This window comes from Hemibagrus wyckioides, linkage group LG18 (genome assembly GCF_019097595.1).
Source record: "Hemibagrus wyckioides isolate EC202008001 linkage group LG18, SWU_Hwy_1.0, whole genome shotgun sequence".
Lineage (NCBI taxonomy): Eukaryota > Metazoa > Chordata > Actinopteri > Siluriformes > Bagridae > Hemibagrus > Hemibagrus wyckioides.
In genome coordinates this window covers 7,295,320-7,317,137 of record NC_080727.1, presented here as the reverse complement: position 1 = coordinate 7,317,137, position 21,818 = coordinate 7,295,320, and the positions used below count along the sequence as shown (strand labels likewise).

General features: G+C 39.0%; 1 protein-coding gene across 2 annotated transcripts in view; it reads left to right on the top strand.

Moving 5' to 3' along the window:
• ntng2b (netrin g2b) overlaps positions 1 to 21,818 on the top strand; it is a 104,433-nt gene that overhangs the window by 4,387 nt on the left and 78,228 nt on the right. Inside the window, exons 1-2 of one of the 2 annotated variants that reach the window (XM_058415000.1) lie at positions 14,432 to 14,818; positions 17,644 to 18,194. In XM_058415000.1, coding sequence (XP_058270983.1) covers positions 17,880 to 18,194 — 315 coding nt within the window. In that variant the 5' untranslated portion in view covers positions 14,432 to 14,818; positions 17,644 to 17,879. Of the gene's footprint in view, positions 1 to 14,431; positions 14,819 to 17,643; positions 18,195 to 21,818 lie in introns of those variants that run through there. The other variant, XM_058415001.1, reaches the window with a different exon arrangement.

The following is a 21,818-nucleotide window of genomic DNA, read 5'->3' as shown; positions in this document are numbered from 1 at the left end:
GTGGTTGACCAAAGGTTATTCCTGACAGACAGACCCCAGGCAGTATGAGAGGGCAGACATATCTCATTCTTCCTCACCCTCAGCACTGGAATCCCCCAAGGTTGTGTCTTGAGCCCCATGCTGTACTCACTGATCTCTTACAATGATGAGAAGGCCTACCTGGAGCAGAAAAAGCCAGGAGAACAACCTCCTCCTGAAAGTCAGCAAGACAAAGGAGTTGAGACCAGCTGCTTAATATCAATGACATCCCGGTGAAGAGAGTGGACAGTTTTAGGTTCCTGGGTGTTCACATCACTGCCATGGTCTTGTCGCATAAACACCCTGGTGACAGACCTGTCTGGATCTTTACCATCTTAGATGATTAAGAGACTATAACTGCCCTCCAGGGACCTTTTACACCTGCATCACTGAGAGCATCCTGACGGGAAGCATCACAGCCTGAACAGCAGCTTCCAAAGATGCAATTGTTTGGCTTCATTTATCTGAGAGGATGCATGTGTTAGGCTTCACCTTCCCTGCTTGGTAGCTGTTGTATGATAAGATAGAGTTGAATTGTGGGTGGACATCTAAGATGTGAGATGTGTAACTTTATACACAAGTTTGTTTTTGTGATTTTTGTAAGTGTAAGTGTTAAATTATCCTCCTCATGAATGCCAAAGTGTTAAATTATCCTCCTCATGAATGCCAATTACGCCATGGTTTAGTTCTGATGCTCATGTGCCCACTGTAGGTGCTTTCAGTGGTGGACATGGGTCAGAATGGGGAATCTGACCAGTCTGTCGCTACACAGCCCTGTACGCAGCAACCTATGATTTACTGTGTGTTCTGACACCTTTCTATTTTGTTTACAGTTCAGTGTTATTCACTTCACCTGTCAGTGGTGTTATAATGTTTGGTTTATATGATATTGTCAAAAAAAAAAAGGCAACAGTCTGGAATAAGCTATAGCATTTATCAAGTTATGTAACCTAAAACAAAGTCAATGCACACAAATGCAATCAAAGTCAAAATGAGATGATTTTACCAATAATCCAACACAGACAGTGCATTATCAGGAAATACAGACACTCTGATATGAAAGTATGCTATCAAAAAATAACTTTATTTCATCAATACAAATACTGCTTAAAACAGATTGTGTGACCAAAGATCTGTATCTTATATACAAGAAAACAAAAAGAACAAAAACCCAGAAAGTTAAAGACTGGAGACCAGATTTTGATGACCCTGTGCCCATCATACCCTCAAATCCTTGTTCTTGACTAGCAGCAGAACCTAATGTGGTTTCTTGCTTTTGAAGACCATCCACCTCAAGGCTAGATGTTTTGAATGTTCTGGGATGCTTTTCTGCTTACCATGGTTGTAAAGAGTGATTATTTGAGTTACTGTATCCTTCTTGTCAAGTCTGCTCAGTCTCCTCTTATCTCTCTCATCAACAAGGTGTTACAGGCACCATTCTTTGAAACTCTAATTGTGGGTGAACTTCCCAGGAGATCATCAATTTCTAAAAACAAAACAAAACACAAATCTGGCACCTACGACCATGCCACCAAGTCACAGAGATCACACGTTTCCCCATTCTGATGACTGATGTGAACGTTAACTGAAGTTCTTGACCTGTAGCTGTTGCTTCCACGTGATTGGCTGATTGGATAAGCGCATAGATGTGCAGGTGTTCCTAATAATTTCCTAATAAAAATAATTAATTAATTAGCGTAGCCCAGTACCCTAGTTAATAATGATTCTCAGGAAATAAATTGTTGTCACAAGAAAACAGATTTTCCTCTGAAAGCCTTGAATTCTATGATACGTCAAACTTACTTGATAATTGGGGCTCTCAGTGGTGGCTTTGTACACATGGACTTGTTTATTTGAGTAAGAGAATAACAGAGGATTTTTCTGGAAAACCCCACAGTGACCCCCAGCTGAAGCATACATGCAGCTGAATTCATTACGGTGATTTATTCCTTTATGGGTTCCTCCACCTTATTTCCTACCCACAGATGTGTTTTGGAGGAGGATGCTAGACAATCCAGCATCCCAGAGAGAACTGAGAGAAGGCCAGTAGATGTTTTTTTTTGTCTCACGAGTGAAACTTGTACAAGAAAATACAACAACTAACAAACGTTATGCAAGCCTACTTGTATGTAAAGACTGGAACTGTTGTGGTTAGGCTACGGTGAAAGGCTATCAAGAACGAGAGGAATAATTAGAGAAATTCTCCTTGCACCGAATGCAGAGATAATTATTGTCAAGGTAAGAAAGAGAAGCTCGCTTCGCTGGAGTGAAATCTAAAAACCGGACGCTCAAAAAAAGTTAGTTTTCTAGATCTTTTGCTTGTTTGTTTGATATTGTTGTCTTATTCTTGTCAGTAGCTCAGCGTGCACAGTTAAACAGTACAGCACAGTAAAACAGTGAAGCCAACTGTGCTAGATCCGACTGTTCATCTCAATTATCGTTCTGCCAAATTAGTCAGCTGACATTCAACTCACAGTTTTCAAGCAGCGATGCATTTGTTCAGAATAAAAACAAAAAAAAAAACAAAAAACAGCAACAATAATGAGGAGGAAAAAGACAGGAGGAAGATGGAAGAGCAGAGGAAAAAGACAAGTGGAAGAATACAAACAAGAAGAAGACGGTGAAGAAGAAAATTCAGAAGTGTTAAAAGAAAAAGTCAAGGTGAAAAAGAGGAAAAGTCGAGAAACTGGGGATTCAAGAGGTGTAAATGCACTTCACAGCTTAAGCCTTCATGGTTGACTTTTTATTTTTTTGGAGCATCACTTATACTGCACCAATATTGTTTTTTTTTCTTTGCGTGGTGTCAATTCTCTCCCTGCCAATATGTTCTGGCAAAAATGCCAGAAAGTTTTCTTTTTTATGAGCTATAACCTGAAATATCACACCAGTGGTTACGTAAGCCTTTATAGCTGGGAAAAACGTATATGAGAAAAGACTGAACACTAATAATTCTGTAAATATTCCATACAGGAGCTCAGTATTCCCAGCTCGTATGTTGTGTAATGCATTTTAAAGGTGCTGTAGCTGAGCAGCGCACTAGAGATTGTGTCTCGAACATGACAAAATCGCATACATTTTACATTAATGTGAATTTATCATTAATGTTAGAAAGGAAAATGTACCATTATACAGGAAACAAGACTTTCCTTGTGCTTATTTCATTTGCTATCTGGAACCTGGAGTCTGTCCCCAAGGAGACTCAGGGCACAAGGCAGCATACACCCAGGACAGGATGCCGGTCTATCGCAGGGAACAGTCACACACACACACACACACACACCCATTGACACACTACAGACAATTTACAGATGCCAATCAGCCTACACTGCATATCTTTGGACTGGGAGAGGAAACTGGAGTACCCTGAGAAAGCCCCCGAAGCCCAGGGAGAACAGACAAACTTCACACACACATGGCAGAGGCAGGAATCGAACCCCCAGCCATAGAGGTGAACATGTTAACCACCCTGCCCCCCCATTTCCCTGCTCGTAAAATGGATTTTGTTGATTACTTTATGCTTAATAATTTGCAGTACAGATTCTGAACAAATGCTTTTGTGCATTAACGCCATAAAAATGTCATAATGTCTTCCAGTAACAGATATACAGTTTTTTGGATACTAAATTAGCTCATAAAAAAACTTAAATACAAAATGAAAAACAAAACAGTCTAATTTGTTAATCAAAAGGAACAAGACCATAATTAAGCACTAACATGTGTATGTAGTAATACAGTATCACCTATAAGTGCTTCAAAATGTATTTTTCATGTCAGCATTTACCCAGATCAGTGGGTAATCAGTGGGGATTTGTAAAATTTTCCCAGAGTTTCCCATCATACTGAAACACTTCTGACCTGATGACATATGACCACTGACTATAAACCCTGACACTCTGACCACTATTGACTTATGAGCAATATTATTGACTTCGACAGCTTAAACGCCATTGTCTCCTTGAGAGACTTGCTATAGGGCATATACAAACGTCCTACTGTTTTTCTCTGCGTGTAAGTGTGTGTGGACAGTGCTGTCACCGTGAGGGGAACAGTACAACCGACTACTCAGGACTACTTGGTAAAAGCCCTGCATGGAGAATGCATTTGCATAGACCTGAGAGACCTGTCAAACATCCCCGTGTGTGGGTGTAAGAGTTCACTTTCTGTCTTTTAGGGAGCCGATTTTGTTAGTTTTTGGGGGTTAGAACAAACTTTTATTTTTTTAATATAGATAAAGTGATCAGAGGTCAGAATTACACAATACCAATTGTCCTTGTATGCATTTAAAACATGCCCGGAGGGTCTGAATCTGTGGAAAATTTTGGAGAAAAAAAAGGAGGGGAAGGATTTGTCGGAAGCCCTTATCAATTTAAATACTGAATCAAATGCCACATTAGAAGCCATCTTTATTTATGTGGGGAATTACTACAAAAATGTATGTACAAATCTACAAAGGCTGTATGTAAAAGCATAAATATTCACATAATTTATTAAACTTAAAAGAAATATCCTCACAAATTCTCCAAAATCATCGCTTGCATTTCAATGCACAAAAGATGTCTTGATTCATCCATTAAGCTTAGGTAACTGTTTTATCCTGGTTAGTTTCCACCTATCAGCATGTTTTGGAGAGGTTGGAGGAAACCTGAGAACTCGGATGAACCCCAAGACAAGATATGAAAAACATGCAAAACTCCAAAACATGCAGAAACTTTACAGAACATGCAGAATACTTTATACTTTACTATTATTATTACTTTACTATTGTTATTATACTAAACTGTATTGTTATTATTATTATTATTATTATTATCATACATATTTTTACACTGGAGCTGTAAGGTAGCAAGTCCACTCACCTCACTACCTATTTGTTTTAGTATTAAAATTCTCAGGGTTTATACAAGTTGATTTATCTACTTGGCCTATTTTCATTTAGTCTGTCTAGCTCTCTAATATCCTCAGCTTTACACTCTAAGCAAACCGATCAGATTCCACTTTCATGCTTCAACTTTCAAGCTAACATGAACTTTGAGTCCAATGTTTCTGTCTCTACTACACCAGGAGTAGTGGTAGCTGAAATAGTTTAGGCTATGGGTTGTTGGTCGGGGTTTAAGCCCCAGCACTGTCAATTTGCCAACGCTGGGCCCTTGAGCAAAGCCTATCTGGTTCAGGGATGCTGTATCATGGCACCACATGGAGGCCCCACCTCGCAACTTAGAGGACTTAAAGGATCTGCTGCTAAAATCTTGGTGCCAGATACCACAGCACACCTTCAGGGATCTAGTGGAGTCCATGCTTCAATGGGTCAGGGCTTGTGTGGCAGCAAAAGGTGGGGAACAACACAATATTAGGTAGGTGGTCATAATGTTATGGTTCGGTGATCGGTGTAACTGTACTATCAATGTTCTATCCCCTGTGACATAAGAACGGCAGACAATTAATTAATTATCCTGGCGATAATTAAAAACTACTGCCTTAACCAACACATTAGAAGCAGAATTGTTCATCTCATTATAAATATTTCAATATAAATGTATATAATGTGTCTCAGGCCTGGCTTTTTCTTGAAGAACATTGAATTCTAGGAGAGTTTAAGAGATATTTATTTAGGCCTTAGAGGCGGTCCAAACTCCTGAAATGAAAAAGCTTTCAGTAATGAACACATTTATTACAGGAAGATCCTTCCTGATCAGCTGAAGAGATAGTATTATTTCCTCAATTCACTTTGTATCCTATTTCAAATCCCAGCATCACTGCAATGTAAGCTGCCTTTCAAGAGCCTATTTAAATGCTATTTTTATTATAACCAGAGAATAGGTGCATTCGCTTCCAGACTTCCTGATTAGCTTTCTATAAGACAGACATCTGAAATGACAATTTCCTCCATGGTCAGGCTACAGAGATCCAGATACTTGATGATGCTACTGATACATGATACCTGATGATGATTATTGGATCCACTTCTGCACAGAGCTGCCAGCTTAGTACAAACAGTCAACAAAAACAACTACAGCCAAACACCTTTTCCTTTACTTTATTACTTACATTTATGTTGTATATTCCTTATCACAGAAGACATCATGGTTACATACAACAATCAAAAGATTGGAATTGCCATAAACAGTTTTGTCTCCATCTTTGAATAGCTGATAACTTTAACAAAATAGACATCATTTTTAAACTGAAGTGAATATCCTGGATATGTGATTGCACAGTTATATAAAAGAAATTCTTTTATAATCGCACTATCCAATGTCCCCCAGATGAAGGTGAGATCTCTTTTGAGTCTGGTTCCTCTCCGGGTTTTTTCCTAACATCGTCTCAGGTAGTTTTTCTTTGCCACCATCGCCTTTTTTATGCTGAATATATAGATTTCTATAACTCTACATATAAAATGTTAATTCGTTTAATATTATTTACCATATGTTTATAAGAATGCTAGGAAAATCTAGCTTAATACACCTGAAATGTGAATAAGATACTTGCTTATAATATATTTCCAGTCAGGAAAATCAAACAACAGTAGAAAATGGTAAATTGTCACCAGGGGAAGGGTTTTCCTAGGCTGGCACATACACACACACACACACACACAACATCCAACAGTATGGTGTGTAGCACATGCAGTATATGAAAAATATATTGCATTTTATTGCAGAGGGAATTATTCAAATCACCATTACACTAATGGCACCATTATAAGCCTAACAAATGAGTTGAAAACAATGTCAGTTAACCTGTAGCTCTTTACAAGTGATTATGGAAACCAATGAACCTGACAAAAATGCAAATTGCCAACCTGCTAACAGAAAGCATGTCAGTTACACATGCAGCTGAGATCTTAGCAGAACATTTGAACCCGCTTGTGTCGATCACTGGGGTTAATTACAACTCAAAGTATAATGTAGCAGCCCCAAGGAGATTGGCACTTCGAAGTTTGGTGTATGAATCACAGCTCCCCTGCTCGAAGCACTGGAGCACCAATAAATGCAACCACCTTCCTGTACAAAAGAAAACTCTGTCTGTATTTGTCCTGCTGTTGGAACATTGATGATTTGTGGGCTTCTTCTATTGACTTGTGCTATTCTTGTGAGGTTCCTGAAAAACTGAAAGCTGAAAACTACTGAAACACATTTGGCTTGTGTCTGCATCCCCGTGGTTTTGTCTACGGAAACAGAAGTCTCACTCTCACACACATAGTCATTCTCAGTCTGATCAATACCCATCTAATCAGATATGGAGATAGCAGCAGAATCGTCAAGTTCACCTTTAAAGTGCTGACTATTCTGGTTGAATAAATGAAGGCGTGTGTGATACTGAGCAACATATTGCTGTATGATGAAACATAAAACCATGCATGGTTTTAATTTCTTTCATGTGAAATATGAGCAAACATTTAAAGAGGTTGCTATATTTAATTACTAAAACCATTGTGTTTTATTTAACGTTTACTACGTTATTCTAAGGAGAATGTCCATACAATCACTGTATCCCGTAATGATGGTGTGTTTACGAGATGACTTACTATCCTCATCAGATCAGTGATGGACCCTCTAGACAACAACCTGGGATATTCAACACTAAAAAGGAGACAGGTTGCAAATGCAATTGACAAAAAGCAAGCCAGGCATCCAACAACAGGCATGAAGCTAGAGCACACACTAGTGTCTAGGAAGTGGATGATACTATTCTTAGAAGACAGTTTTTGCATTAATGATGTGGAATCAGAACTTTTTCCCCCCTAGATACCAGTCCCACAGATTAGTGGAAAGTGCACAGTTCCCTAGGCTAGAAAAGTTAGCATGATGACACAGCATGTCATGGACATCAGGGAGGTATAGATTTTACCTTCAGGCCAATGATGTGGGGTTGGGTGATTTTCTTTATTGTCATAATTCCACTCTGAATGTGAAACTCTGAACAGATTGCATGGGAGGAATGCTGTGGGTTACAATTTCAGTAATGGGAAAGTTTTAAGAGATTGGTCCAGGTGAGGATTGGAACACCCCCTTGAAATGACTAAATACTCAGCCTACTTGGGGATTCAATTGCAGAAGGTGGGATAAGGGAAATAAGAATAAACGCCTAATAAACTTTACAAACTTTTCAGTGACAGAATTTCCCTCAAATTTCCCAAATTCTCCTCTAACATACAACAGTCTGGTGTCATGGGCTTTCTAAAATCTAAACCAGCCATCTCCATGTTTTCATGTGTAGGACATGAGATTCACATTTCTCTGCTTTCACAAACAATTTGCTCTTGGTCGTTGAAGGACATATAGATTTTTCTTTCTGAGATCAGAATAGACCTAGATGTCAGTTATAAATGCGATGATGAATTTTCTCAGCATCTCTTTGCCTGCAATTTCAGAAGATGGTGGGGGCACTGACTAGTCTGTAAGGTAATTCATAGTGGATGATATTGATGCTCAAGTGTCTTTTCTAATCATCAGCCTCCTGAATGCAGATGAAATTATATGTGCTTTTGAGGTCAAGTTTGGTGAAGAGCTGCTCAAGGACCAAGGGGACTCGAGACAAAGGATAAAGATACTTGAGAGTGATTCAGTTGAGGCCTTGGTAATCTATGCAGGGATAGAGCCCTCCTGATTGCTTCTGATATGTATTCCTCAAGCGCCTTATTTTCTGCTGAAAGTAATGGATGAATTATGAAACAGAGTAAAGTGGAGTCTGACATATGGCTAAAGGGCAGTTGTTGTTTTTTTTTTTTGCTTTACTGTAGGCTTCATGATACCTGGAGCAGGATGAAGGAATTTCAGGAGTCTGTGCAATTTCTTAGTTTTCTAGGGAAGTGGATAAAGTGTTCATTATTAAGGAAATGATTCAGACACTTTGGCAGTGAGGGAAACTAGTTTCCTTGCTTCTTTCTCAGACAACAGGATTTATATGTTATATAGTTGAAGCCACAAGAATTCCAGGACCACTGGATACTTGGGAGATGAGGATACAAGAAGGAGATGGTGTCTTTATGTAAAGCACTTGTTCCTGTGCAGATACCATGTGATTTTCCAACTATCCTGTGCTTTCTACTGTTTTGGGGAAACCAAAGGATGCACCTCTATCTGTAGCTGTTGAGTCAGGCATTAATCTACAAAGTTCCCCACTGGTTCGGTGTCAACGAGAGCTATGAAGACAGATATTGTGTCTGAAGGAAGTAATAATGTTTAGTAGAAATGGCTGTTTGGCTGACCACAAACCTTTCAGGCGCTGGGTTGGGCCTCTGCACAGGCAACGCAAAGCTGACTTTACCAGTGTTCTAGACAGTTAGAAGGTCAAGAATGCCTGTCAAGGATGGGGACCCCGTCCTCTCTCCTTTTATGATTTATGTCATTAAAGAAGTTAGCTGACTATCATTACATGCTAACCTGGTAAAAACATCTTGAAATTGGCACAATCCAGCAATGCTTGCAGGGTTTTTTTTGGCAACAGATTTTCTCAAAAATTTTAGTCTTGGCCAATTCCCACCCAGCAGTTAGTCTTCCCTTCATATGATAGCTATTAATCTGGGAGGTTGATAGCTATCATTTGCTTCCTTCAAGACACCAGAAGCCACTTGGTCTCTTCCGACTGCTGCTCATGCTGCATCATGGGGTAGGGTAACATGGGACATGAAGGAAAGTGCTATCCAACCCCTTCATCAGGCATGAGTCTACAGAATGTCCAGAATAGGCTGTTGTCAATATGATTGATAGGGGAGAGAGTGTGTCACCTCTTACTCACTGAGAACATGGCCAATTTTGCTCTCTTGGACTCCCAGGCATGGACGGCTGTGGCATGGTCAGGATTCAAGCTTGTGATCTCCAGATGATAGACTTGTGAAGACTCTTCCACTATTGCACTGTTGTCGTGTTTTCACGGCCCCTCAATGATTGAACCAGGGGAAAATTTGCAACCCTAAAAGTGAATTCTGTTCTTTAATGGTCTTATTTTTGTAGTCTACAGTTTTATGCTGATCCCTTTCCAAACCAATTGACTCTTACACTAATACATGTTTTAATAATTTATATGGTACAATTGTTTAAGATTGAAGTCCAGATTCATTTATTTACAGTTTAGATTTTACAACACTTTAGCTTTGGCTTATTTAAATGCATTTGTTACTGTTTCTTTCAATCTTTAAGAAATCTAGTAACAGATCTAATTATTTCATATTTCCTTTGTAATAAGAACCTGATTATATTCAAGATATAGTCACTTGATATATTTTTTACAGTATCGATGTGCATGTTCCTTCATCTTTCAAATTTGATCTATTGGGTCCTTCTGTTTTATCAAGGACATTTGTTTTTCCATATCACTGATTTTTCATTTAGCAGAACTTTAGTTATGATGAAGCTCCATGCCACAGATTTGTCTAATTTGTCTTAACAATTCATCTAGTTTCACATCTTGATTGTCAAAATGAGACGTGAGATTTTTTTGCATAGCTTGCAGCTGTACACCGTTTCCCATCATCTGTCTTCATTTTCCTCTGCGTTGTCTGTCTTGGACACAGGGAAGCTCTTAAACTGAATTTTTTTCTGGGGGCTGACATTGTAGAACAACAAAGCAGTGTAGAATAATCAGAACGATATGGATGCATGATATACCATAGCTCACGCAGAAAAATGATCAGTGCAAAATGAATTTCTATCTGAATGTCTTAGATATAAATCTGAGACTGATATGAGAGCTAGCTGACAAAGGGCTTATACTCAGCTCATTGCACAAGACTTCCCTTTAATGCACATGTGCCCGGATGTTTTTTGGCAGAATTGTTGAATGTGATAAATGGTGAGTTGTGTTTCCCTGATGTGATTAATTATAATCATTTGCGAGCTGAACTTTTCCCTTTTTTTTGGTGATATTATTGAGCAAAGCTTTCCAAGTGTAAAGGAATATTTGTAAACAATACCATGATTTGATAAAGACATTATAAAGCATAAGTTGCCAGATTGTGAATTGTATCACCTTTTGGCAGATTTTACTCACAGTTGGACGAATCTGTGAACTGACGTTTAGCATTTTATTTCATTTCAGTATAGTGTAATAGAATTATATGGTTTATTTGATTTGGTTTCTAGTGAATTTGTGAGTGTTAAATCTGGATAAGGATAACAATCTGAAAAAAAAAAAGAAAAAGAAAAAAAAAGACTGGCAACCGTTGTGGAGAACTGGCTGAGTACAGCAGAGTTAAGATGTAGAAATATTTCCATTGAGACACAACAAGGACAAACTATCGATCGGAAACACCGCTCCTGTCAACACGCCCAGTCCGAGAGCAGCTTCCAAGTCAAACCACACACACACACACACCTCGCTCTTTCTCTCTCTTTCACAAAATTAGCTCCCTTAAGAATAATATTCGTGGCTACTCCTCATTTATAAATTAACATGTATATTTCTAACTTAATTCTATTTTACAAGCTTCTGTGCCAGTGGATTTGTGTCCAGTTATACCCGGACCCTAGAAACACTGCAGGTAAATGGTGCATCATTCTCACATTTTCCTTTTTTCAATATCAAGGCTCTGAGTATCTTTATATCAGCTGATATCAAATCCAATCTGATGCAGATTTTGTTGCAATGTTATACCACGTGTGAGAGGAATGATTTAAGAAATCCCTGTGTTCACATGTAAGATTTCAACATATGCATTCATGGCATGCAATGTCGATAGATTGGACTGGATTGGAAAATACAGTAACACATACAGTAAGCATACATTAGATTGTAAAGTGGAAAAACAGTAAATGTGTGTGTGTATGAGAGAGCGAGAGAGAGGGGAAAGAGAGAGAGAGAGAGAGAGAGAGAGAGATTTATTGATTTTGGGATATTTGATGATCCATACCCTGTTGTTTAACTGAGACACTGGAACCCCACCTGCATTAATGAGGATTTGGAAACATTTTTGTTTTCTTTTTCCTTTGCTTTTTTTTTAATAAAGGAATTTGTTGAGGTGGTATTTATCATTTTGCCTTATTTAGGTAGTTTGTCTGGTTCATTTGTTCGTTTTCTCTCGTGATTTTAAACACTATCGCTCTCTCCACACGTCCTCCAATCCATATAAGGCCACTTTTCTAATGGCTGTGATGTCACAACATACAATCGAGCACTTCAACCTGCCCAGTCATGGACAGAAATAAACGATTTAATAGGAAAGAGCTAAACATTGTGCTCCTCCTGAGCATCTAGAAGGATCTTTACACAGCCTTCCACTGGATTTATGACCTCTATAAACATGCACAGGTGGTGGGATGGGGTTTTTTTTTGTCTCCAATGGGGTCAGAAAATGAAAAACTGAACGAAAGTCTCATGCTTCACTGCGGAAAGAGTACAGACGATGTGATAATGGTGAGAGGAATGGAGGAAATTTCGGGGTTTTTACAGATGTTCTTGACAAAAAAAAAAAAAAAAGCATGGATAATGTCTGTTAACCAGGAATATTTAAAGCTCTGCACACGATAAATTTCACTGAACGTCTATGTTAACTACCATAGCTTTAATAACATAAATATAAATAAAATACCGTTACGTGTCAGCATGCATTTTTTTGCCCACATTGACAAGCAGAGCTGCAGCGACACTTCAGTCTCTCTCACCTCGCTACACCTCAGCACTTTCCAGATGCTTTGTACTCCATATAGCACTGCATCAGAACAATGCCAAGTTGTTGTCACAACATATCTGGGTGCATAACCGGACACACCTCCCCACCTTATCCAATCAGATGAAGCCTGGTTAATGCACCGCACTGTATATGCACACGACATGCATGTAAGGGTTTTGGAGGCGTGCACGTCACACCCTCTCTGCACTGCACATTTGCAAATGTGCTTCAATGCAGAAGTACAAACCAGCCTTCACACTTCAGTTAGGAATGGATAAAGTTTCCCGATGTCCCTGGAGATTTAAGTCCAAACTTAACAGATTGTTCAATACACTTTAGTCCAGGCTGCTTTTTAAACAAAGCACAATACAGCAGGCTTTGCCACAAGGATGCAGATACTATACTGGCTATGACAGCAACTGACAATGTTCTTTACTCTAATTTTTTTTTTTTTTTGTAAAGACTACTCATTATGTGCACTGAATAAAAAGTTTGATCGTAGTAACGTGTGTATTATTATAACAGTAACATAATGATAATATGAAATTTGCTAAATGATTACCAGCAATAAACAAGCAGGTCATTAGAAATAGATTTAAATGGCGCAGTAACAAAAAACATGTATAGTACACTCTCAGAAAACCCCAAAAATGGGTTCCTCAGGGGTACTTTAAGAGCTCTTTGGATAGATAACAGTACTTAGTCTCCAAACAGGGCAGGGGTCTAAAGGAACACTGTATGGCATAAATAACACGAATGTCAAAAATTATCTAAAGCTATATTGTGTCAAATAGCAGACAAGAATGTCACACTACATCAAAACAAAGCCTGAAGTGTGTGAACACGACATGATTTAGTCATTAGATAATTATTATTGGGTTGGCCACTCTTTTACCTGATGTCCATTAGAAGTGAAAATATCACGAAATGCCAAATGACCAAACTTGTCCTACATGAAAGAAAATATGTAGTGTCCATCATACTATTGAATGAGCCTATGATTTGCTGCCTATCCTAACATCTCCATTCATCATACATATTCACTTTAGCCTTATACAGAAACAGGAAAATATGATATGAAATATTATCAGGAAATAGACTTGTCCTTCTCAGCCTGCCAGCTGGACTCCATATACTCTATTACTCAATTTATTTGATATATTTCACCAACATTATGTGCTACTGAGCATTGTGTATTACTGATTTCATATCCCAGAAAGCTATTCATGTTTCCTTCCAACCTAGAAACTAAGCTCCAGTAGACCATCTATTTTCATTCAAGTCATATTTAATTGTGTATGAAGGCAGCCTATGTTGTTGTGTGTTTTCTTCATCACCATGCCATAAACTTAGCAACGTTAAAATGATATCCTATAATTTTATGCCATTTGTTTTAGAATTGAAATATAATGCTTTTGGTCAGACTCGAAAGTTTAGACTCGAAGGGGTTAACCGTTCAAATGAAAGACTTAATAGGGATAAGCATTTATAGCTATAAATTAAACACTCACGGTTTATGGCTTATTAACTTTTAAGAAGTTATTTTTTTTAAAGAATAAGAAAGCACGAGTAAGGACAAACTGCTCGCACGCGCTACAATGCTGCTGCCAGTCTCTTTCTCGCGCGCGGGGTGGTTCCGTTAGTGAGAGCGCGCGCAGATAAAAGCGGCTCAGATAGTGTGTGAGAGTGATGGGGGAATAACGGATTAGCGGGAGGGAGGAGGGGAGGGAGGAAGGGAGGGATGGTGAGAAGGAGGGAGGGAGGGGAAAGGGGAGGGAGATTTTTCGCGATGCTTTCCCCCCCCCTCTCTTATGTTGCCCTTGAGCGCGCGGGGCAAATCCAATCCTTTAAAGTCGGGAAGAGCAAAGGAGGGCGCGTGTAAAGTCCGCCGTTTCACTTTGGGAAGCTGCAGCTTCTGAACGCTTTTGATTCGTGGGAATTCGCCTTACCCCACTCCTTGCTTTCGGAAGTAGGACATCTTCCTCGCAGAAGAGTCGAACTGCTCTGCTGCTTTCACAATCTCTGGCACAGTAACATAACAAACACGGAAGAAGAGCATCTTTTCCCACGAGGGAATCCACCGAGCGCACTCCAGCAAATGAACGCTCCGTGCACGTGAGAGGGGGGGGGGACACCGGGGCGCGCACCTGCCACCACGCGGCACATGGAAGGAGTCTCGCGCAAAAGCGTCCGGTAAGTACTGCTGAACTCCGAACTATCCGAACAACCCTGAACCAGACCTACTGCAGTGGGATAGAAAAAAAAAAAAGCTCCGGTACGATCCACCCCCATCTCACGCGCATCTGATACGGGCCAAGCGAATTAAACACACCGAACTGTCACTTACTTAATATTTACGCCACGTCACTTTAAAGTTGCTCCAAAGTCGCGTGGACGTGTATCGCCGGTGATGGGTGAGCAATAGCGGGGGTTTTTTAATGAGCGCTCTATCATGCAGTAACTCGTATTTACTGTACCGGAGACGCGACACACCCCGCGCGCTACCGTCCGCTATGCGGAGGAGAGAGAGAGAGAGAGAGAGAGAGAGAGAGAGATACGGGGCGAGTCACACTGCTCACATTTCCGGTACCACGATACAGTGCATTAAAAATCCCATTGCTTAATACCATACAAATGATCAATATGGCTTGTGGCGTAGTAAAGCCTTCCCTAAAGTTTTAACTTATCAGGCAAATGTCTGTTCTTCATTCATAAATTAGGCCAGTCCTACTACATAACTTTCACTCCTGCTGAAAAACTGAAAAGTAAAAAAATTTAGTTTAATTTTGACTAACAGACTTGACTAACAGACTTCCCAGAACACTCTTCTAGGAAAAATAATCAATAAAATCAATAATCAGCACTGTTACATCCTGAATGCTGATTATTTTCCAATAAAGGCACATCACAAAGTGTATAAACAATACCTTTATTCCTCATACAACAGAGCAGTTTGCTAATGCTAACCGTGATTGTATATTAAAGAATGACAGGTCATATATTTTTAACCATTTTGAGTTATGTTTAAAGTGTAATACTAGTCCGCTCCTGTAATCACTTGCTTGTATCTACTTCGGTCTCATGCCAGCTGCTCGCCTGTCTCTCTTCTGATGTTATAAAGACAAAAAAATAATGCAGCTTGTCCTGTCACAAAGGAACCACAAAGTCCCTCGGAAGTGTCAGAAAACTGTCTCTCCATTCTCTGGTTTCCCCGTGGATGAAAATAAGCCAAAGTGGTCTCATGCTTGGCAAATGGCTTAACTATATGCAAGATGAAACTGCTGTGAAAAGTTACAAAGTTCACGGCTATGGGTGGGATTAGTCATTGTACCTTTCTTACGATTTAATTCATAACCGAATGACACCGAATTGCTCTAGTTCGTTTGACATTAGCTTCATAACAGCAGTGTCAGTATTTTTTTTGTTGTGTTTGTTTGTTTGACTTCAAACTACAGCTCATAAAAATGGGAAAAAGTTATCCCTAGGCCAGTGTCTGACATTGTCATTGTGCATTTTTGAGTTCAAACCAGAATTAAACTAGTAAGGAAATGATTCCTTGCTAGCTATTCATATCATTATTAATGGAAATGTACAATTTACCAATCAACAGCTTAATAAAATCATGTAACAGGAGTGACTTATTGATTGATCTTTGTTGTATACACACCACTGTGTGCATTGCATGTATGATCAGAGGATAATACTGTATTGTAGCCATAGCAATCTCAATGGGAGAGTAATAAAACAACGGGTCATCACAGTTAAAAGGAGAGCACATGATATCGAATGGCTTTCCATGATTTTAATTTGAATTAATAAACTAAAAGGCATTTTATCGTAAATATGTAACTAACCCGTAATTTGTATGGTCCAAAATAGGATTCTTGAGCTCTTGGATTGGTTCCTTTACACAAGAAACTATATGAATAACAAAATGTCTGCAGAAAACAGGCCTCGTTTGTCTTATCCCTGCCATCAGAAATGCATTAGCATAATGTAATATAGTAGTACGTAGCTTGGGTATGACAGGAAGAAGCTGTATCATATTGTGCACTTTGTGTACTAGGTGTAGATCAACTTATGTGTTCACACTGGGAACTAGTTTCCTAATAATACTAATAGTACCTTTCTGCACTCAACAACCACACCCTGTACTAGTGGAAGGGGCGGAGCCACCAGATACACTTACTGTGGTTTTACTTTACATATCTCTATGTGGTGCTTTCCATTTAGTACTAACTGCTAGAAGTTGCTACTACGTCTTTAAACACACTGTGTATGTATTGCTTAAAAGAAAACATGGAAGCTCCGGTATATTGTAGACAATTTTGCTGGATCTGGATCTCAGAAAGTGTCCCAGAAGTGTAAACTGTAATATCCTGTAGTCGCATGGTAAAACTGATTAAAAGCTCTGACTAAAAATTGGATAATTTGGATCATTGCTTCGATTTAAACAGCAAAGACAGAAATTATTTCAGACAACAATCATAAATTGATTATTATTGATTACTTGCCTGTAACTCATCAACATTGGCAAATGAACAAAATATCAAAAGCTGGTCATTTAGTGATTGGAAACTACCATAATAAGTCATATTTTATCATATTATAGTGGCTTTAGAGGTGTCTCAAACCGTATCATAGCAAATACATTTTCGTCAAATATTAAATCAATTAATTTACCAATTTGACCTAAACACAAAATAGAGTGTAGACATGAATGTGTTCATGTTTTTAAATGATATTGATATTGTTTTTGTGTTCCAGCATGAGTATCTAATATGGAAACAATTTATTTTAGATTATTTAAATTGCTCAGTAATTTTAATTCAATGCCAGACCTTCAGTATATTCATTAATGCAAACATATACAACATACCTGCTATTTTGCTCATTCAAAAGACACAGCCCTCCCTGGACCCTGTTAGTAAATCACGAACACACACACACACACACACATACTCTTTAATAAATCAGGGTCTGAGAATTAAGCTGTCTCTTTATTCTCTTGTTTTCAGGAACATGAAGTTTGGTGAGTGGTTAAAGAATACCAGTGGATCAGAGACTCTGAAGGTGTGATGGACACCAAACTGAGATGGACACGGGACTTCATTTGCAATTCACACTGAATTTGTATCTCCCCTGTTTTTTTTAATTATTTATACCAACAATTCCTTAACCTATTGATGCTTTGATAAAAACAAACAAATAAATAAAAATACCTCATCCAGAATGACCGTGGCAAGTTTACCAGATGCTCTCACGTGACTCCTGTTCTATGCCAACATCTCTTTCCTCTGAATTTTACGACGGCCCTTCACTCGTTTCCTGGTTGGCGCTTGTCATGCTGGAGCGAGCCACTTTCTTCCTCTTTGTCCTTCTGCACACGCTGGTGCAGGTTCAAGGCCAGTACGAGTTGTGCAAGTCCCTCCTCACCACGGATGAGGGCTCAGTGTGGGAGCAGCACGCATGCCAACCCAAGGCCCAGTCAATGAAGGAGTTCATGCGAATACGTGTGGAACCACCGGGCATCACGTGCGGCAACCCACCAGAAAGATTCTGTACGCTGGTGAGTACAATAACAGTCATCAGACTGTATTTAGGTTCAAACAGCTGATTAAGCAGCTGTTATTTGTGGGATTCCTTAGACTTTTTTCTTCTCTATGTACATAATGAAAGATTATTCAGATAATAATACCAATCTTATATATCTTAACATTTACATATGTGGCGTTAACACACTTTGAAAAAGTGCAGCATTTAAATACTTTTTTGGAATGTTGTTTCTTCCTGAAAATCACATGTTTTCCCATCACAATATAAATAATTTAACAGCTAAGTGCAGCTATTTAAACATAAGTGTTTGCTGAATGTTTCCATTAAAGCAATCTAGGGTATAGTGTATGTGTCCAGTAATAAGAAGCATGTGTTAGGGAAATAGGGCAGTTTGCCATAATGCCGTTATAGGCATGTGGACATCCCCAGGATACATATAAACCGGTTCCCTATCTCCCACTAACACCCTGGCTAGATATAATATCTAAACTACTCTCATATCTTGTCCATTTCGTCATGTTTTTTTTTTTCTGTGTAGTTTGTTATCTAATCTATGTATTTTGTAATACCCTAACCCTAAAAATCCTACGGAGACACAGATATAAAACAGATGGTTCAGATCATTCACTCTAATGTCTCCCATTATCCAATATCCAGTTATCATGAGTTTTCTACTCTTAACAGTTACTACTGATACAAATTCTAACTTCCAATGAAATCCTCTCTCTCGCTCTTTCTCACCGGACAGCAGAGTCTTTTGTGCCTAAAGCTGGGGCACGATGACTTTTGACGTATGTGAGCTGGTGTAAAACAGATACGTACACATTTCTAGCCATTTCTGACCCAGCAACCCCGACAAAGCAAATTACTATTACAGGATGACTCACGGGAACAGGACCATAATGTTATACAGGGCGGATTTGTCTTTTCATTTTGATCAGAAAAGTCCTACACAGAGTAGCTTTAGCTGTAAAGTCCTGGTTGTACACTTTACTTAACATGATCTGTCAGTAAACATTTGTGCTTCAGACGATACACAGCTGAATAGTTTATGTGGAGATTAGGGACGTTTTATCATGGTTAGGGTTGCAGAGGATCTGGATACAGGGCACCATACACACACACCTGAGAGTTGAACATAACCAATCCACATACAACCGGAGAATCCCAGAGAAACCCGCTCACACACAGGGAGAAACATGTGAAACTCCACACAGACAGTAAGCCGAGCTCATGACCCTGGCGCTGTGATGTACCAGCGCTATGCACTGCACCAATGTGTCTCCTGGGATTATCCAACGGAAATGTATTAGTGGTCCCTGTTCTCATTGGAGTCCCATCCGGGGTGTGTTTCTGCCTCATACCCAGTGTTCCCAAGAAAGGCAGTGTAGGAGGTGTAACAGAAGACAAGACTGGAAGACAAGTCTATCAATATATTTAACTGTTTCTAGGAATGAACGATTTGAAGAAATCTCTGAAACGCACATATGGAACAGGAAAATAGTCCCAGATGACTCATAATGTTGCTCAGTTCTTTAACAGATTTTACTAAAGTGTGGTAATAAATCTGCAAATGCCAAAGAATAATATGCTGCTGCATTAGCGGTATGTTCGAGTTTCTAAAAGCAATTTAACTGTGTTATTCGAAGATGTGTGGAAGCCTATGGAAGGGAAGGTTTTGTGCTTTATTTTTCTTGCTAAGAAAGCATTCCACATTTTAAAATATTATTAAATAAAAAACAAATAACTGAAATTTCTTTCTTTTTCTTTTTTTTTTTTTTTTGTAATTTTCCTTTAATTATTTTGTGCACAAATGCCTTGTACAAAAAGAAAAAGTGGCTGAGGTCAGCAGAGAGCAACACACTGAGGTGTTGTTTATGCACGCGGTTTCTTGGCAAAGTGAGAGAGCCCAAATGGAAAATGGAGATTTGGGGGGATTTCTGATTTTAGCACACTACTGGAGAGATGTTGACATGTGAAGGACAACAGAAAAGTCAGGGATTGTGGTTTTCAGGATTATTTGCATAGTGGCATAATTATACCCACTGCAAAATGTTACAGATTTTGAATATTAGCATTAAGTAAGAAAGACTGCCAAAGAAAAATCCATTTCAGACACTTATACATAATCACAGAGGCAGAGAGCACGAGAGAGGAGTTTACAAACACAAACAAGTAATTCAACACTGGTCCCTGGTCGTTTTCCCAGATATCTCTCTGTCTCTCTCTGGGTTGTTTTTGCTATTTACAAGAGTAATCTTATGAAAGAACAGTATTGTTTTTTACTTTATGAAAAAAGATCTAAAATACCTCAAGAATCGAATTTTTATAATTCTGAGAGGCCTCAGTCAATATCTCGAGTCTCAAGGCCGATCCTGAAGGATTGGCAATCTTAGCTCATGCATGCACAACACACACTCATACACTTCTGTGTGGTGTATTGATGGTGCAACCTGCTAATGGACTGAGTACTAGAATGTTCTTGGATCTCACTACGCTCTGAAATATTGATGTCTCCTTAATGGCAGATGTCCAACTGAGATGGACAGGCATGTCCAAGTCAGCACTTCTTCCACGTAGTTGTCCTTCTCTTCTTCCCTCTGTCTATCATTTCTAAAAAAGCCTTAAGGACCGGCGTAGGACAGACAGGCTTGTCACAGTCAAACAGTTTTCTCTTTCCCTCGCTCCCTGTCTTGATCTCATGGAAGAAAAAAGTTCTGCTAACTCATACAAGCCAGATGAAGGGCTCTCTATTCATGCTCGCATGCTCTGTAGATACACGTACTGAAAACTGTCAATTAAAACTGAGATGCCATCCATGAAAAAGTCACATGACAGGCATGTCAGTGGCCCTTGCCATATTGCCATACCTTTATCATCCCTTCATAAAATCTGCACAGTAAAATATAGAGTCAATATCAGATAGCAAATGAGTCATGGCCCAGTGCCAACACAATTGCAATGCTTTTGTCTGGCCCACATACCTTCATGGACCAATGAACCAAAAGACTGCCAAAAGACAGACTCACCTCAACCATATCCCTGACATTTTACTATTTATTTGAACTTTCAGAGAGTTTGAGTCAATATGGAATGTCACACAATCATTAGATACGGTTTGTTGCATTTGTTGCATAGTTTGGTCCAGATTACAAACACTGTGAGAACCTCAGATGTGGGTGATTACACTTGGGCCAGTTTTGATCTACAATACTATTGACATTGCCATAACTGACCCTTGTGGTAAATTCAATAGAAAATGAAATTTAAATCCTTAAATCCTTTAAATATGAGCAGTAAAACTTAACACCATTTTAAACTATGAAATCAACTCTGTATCATAGTAATAATAAAAAAGGACTTAAAAACACACACACATTCTGTTAGAATAACTTGGACTGTAATATTTGTATATATTCACCGATCAGGCATAACATTATGAGCAGTGCCAGGTGAAGTGAATAACACTGATGATCTCCTCATCATGGCACCTGTTAGTGGCTAATATATTAGGCAGCAAGTGAACATTTTGTCCTCAAAGTTGATGTGTTAGAAGCAGGAAAAATGGGCAAGCGTAAGGATTTGAGCGAGTTTGACAAGGGCCAAATTGTGATGGCTAGACGACTGGACTCCAAAA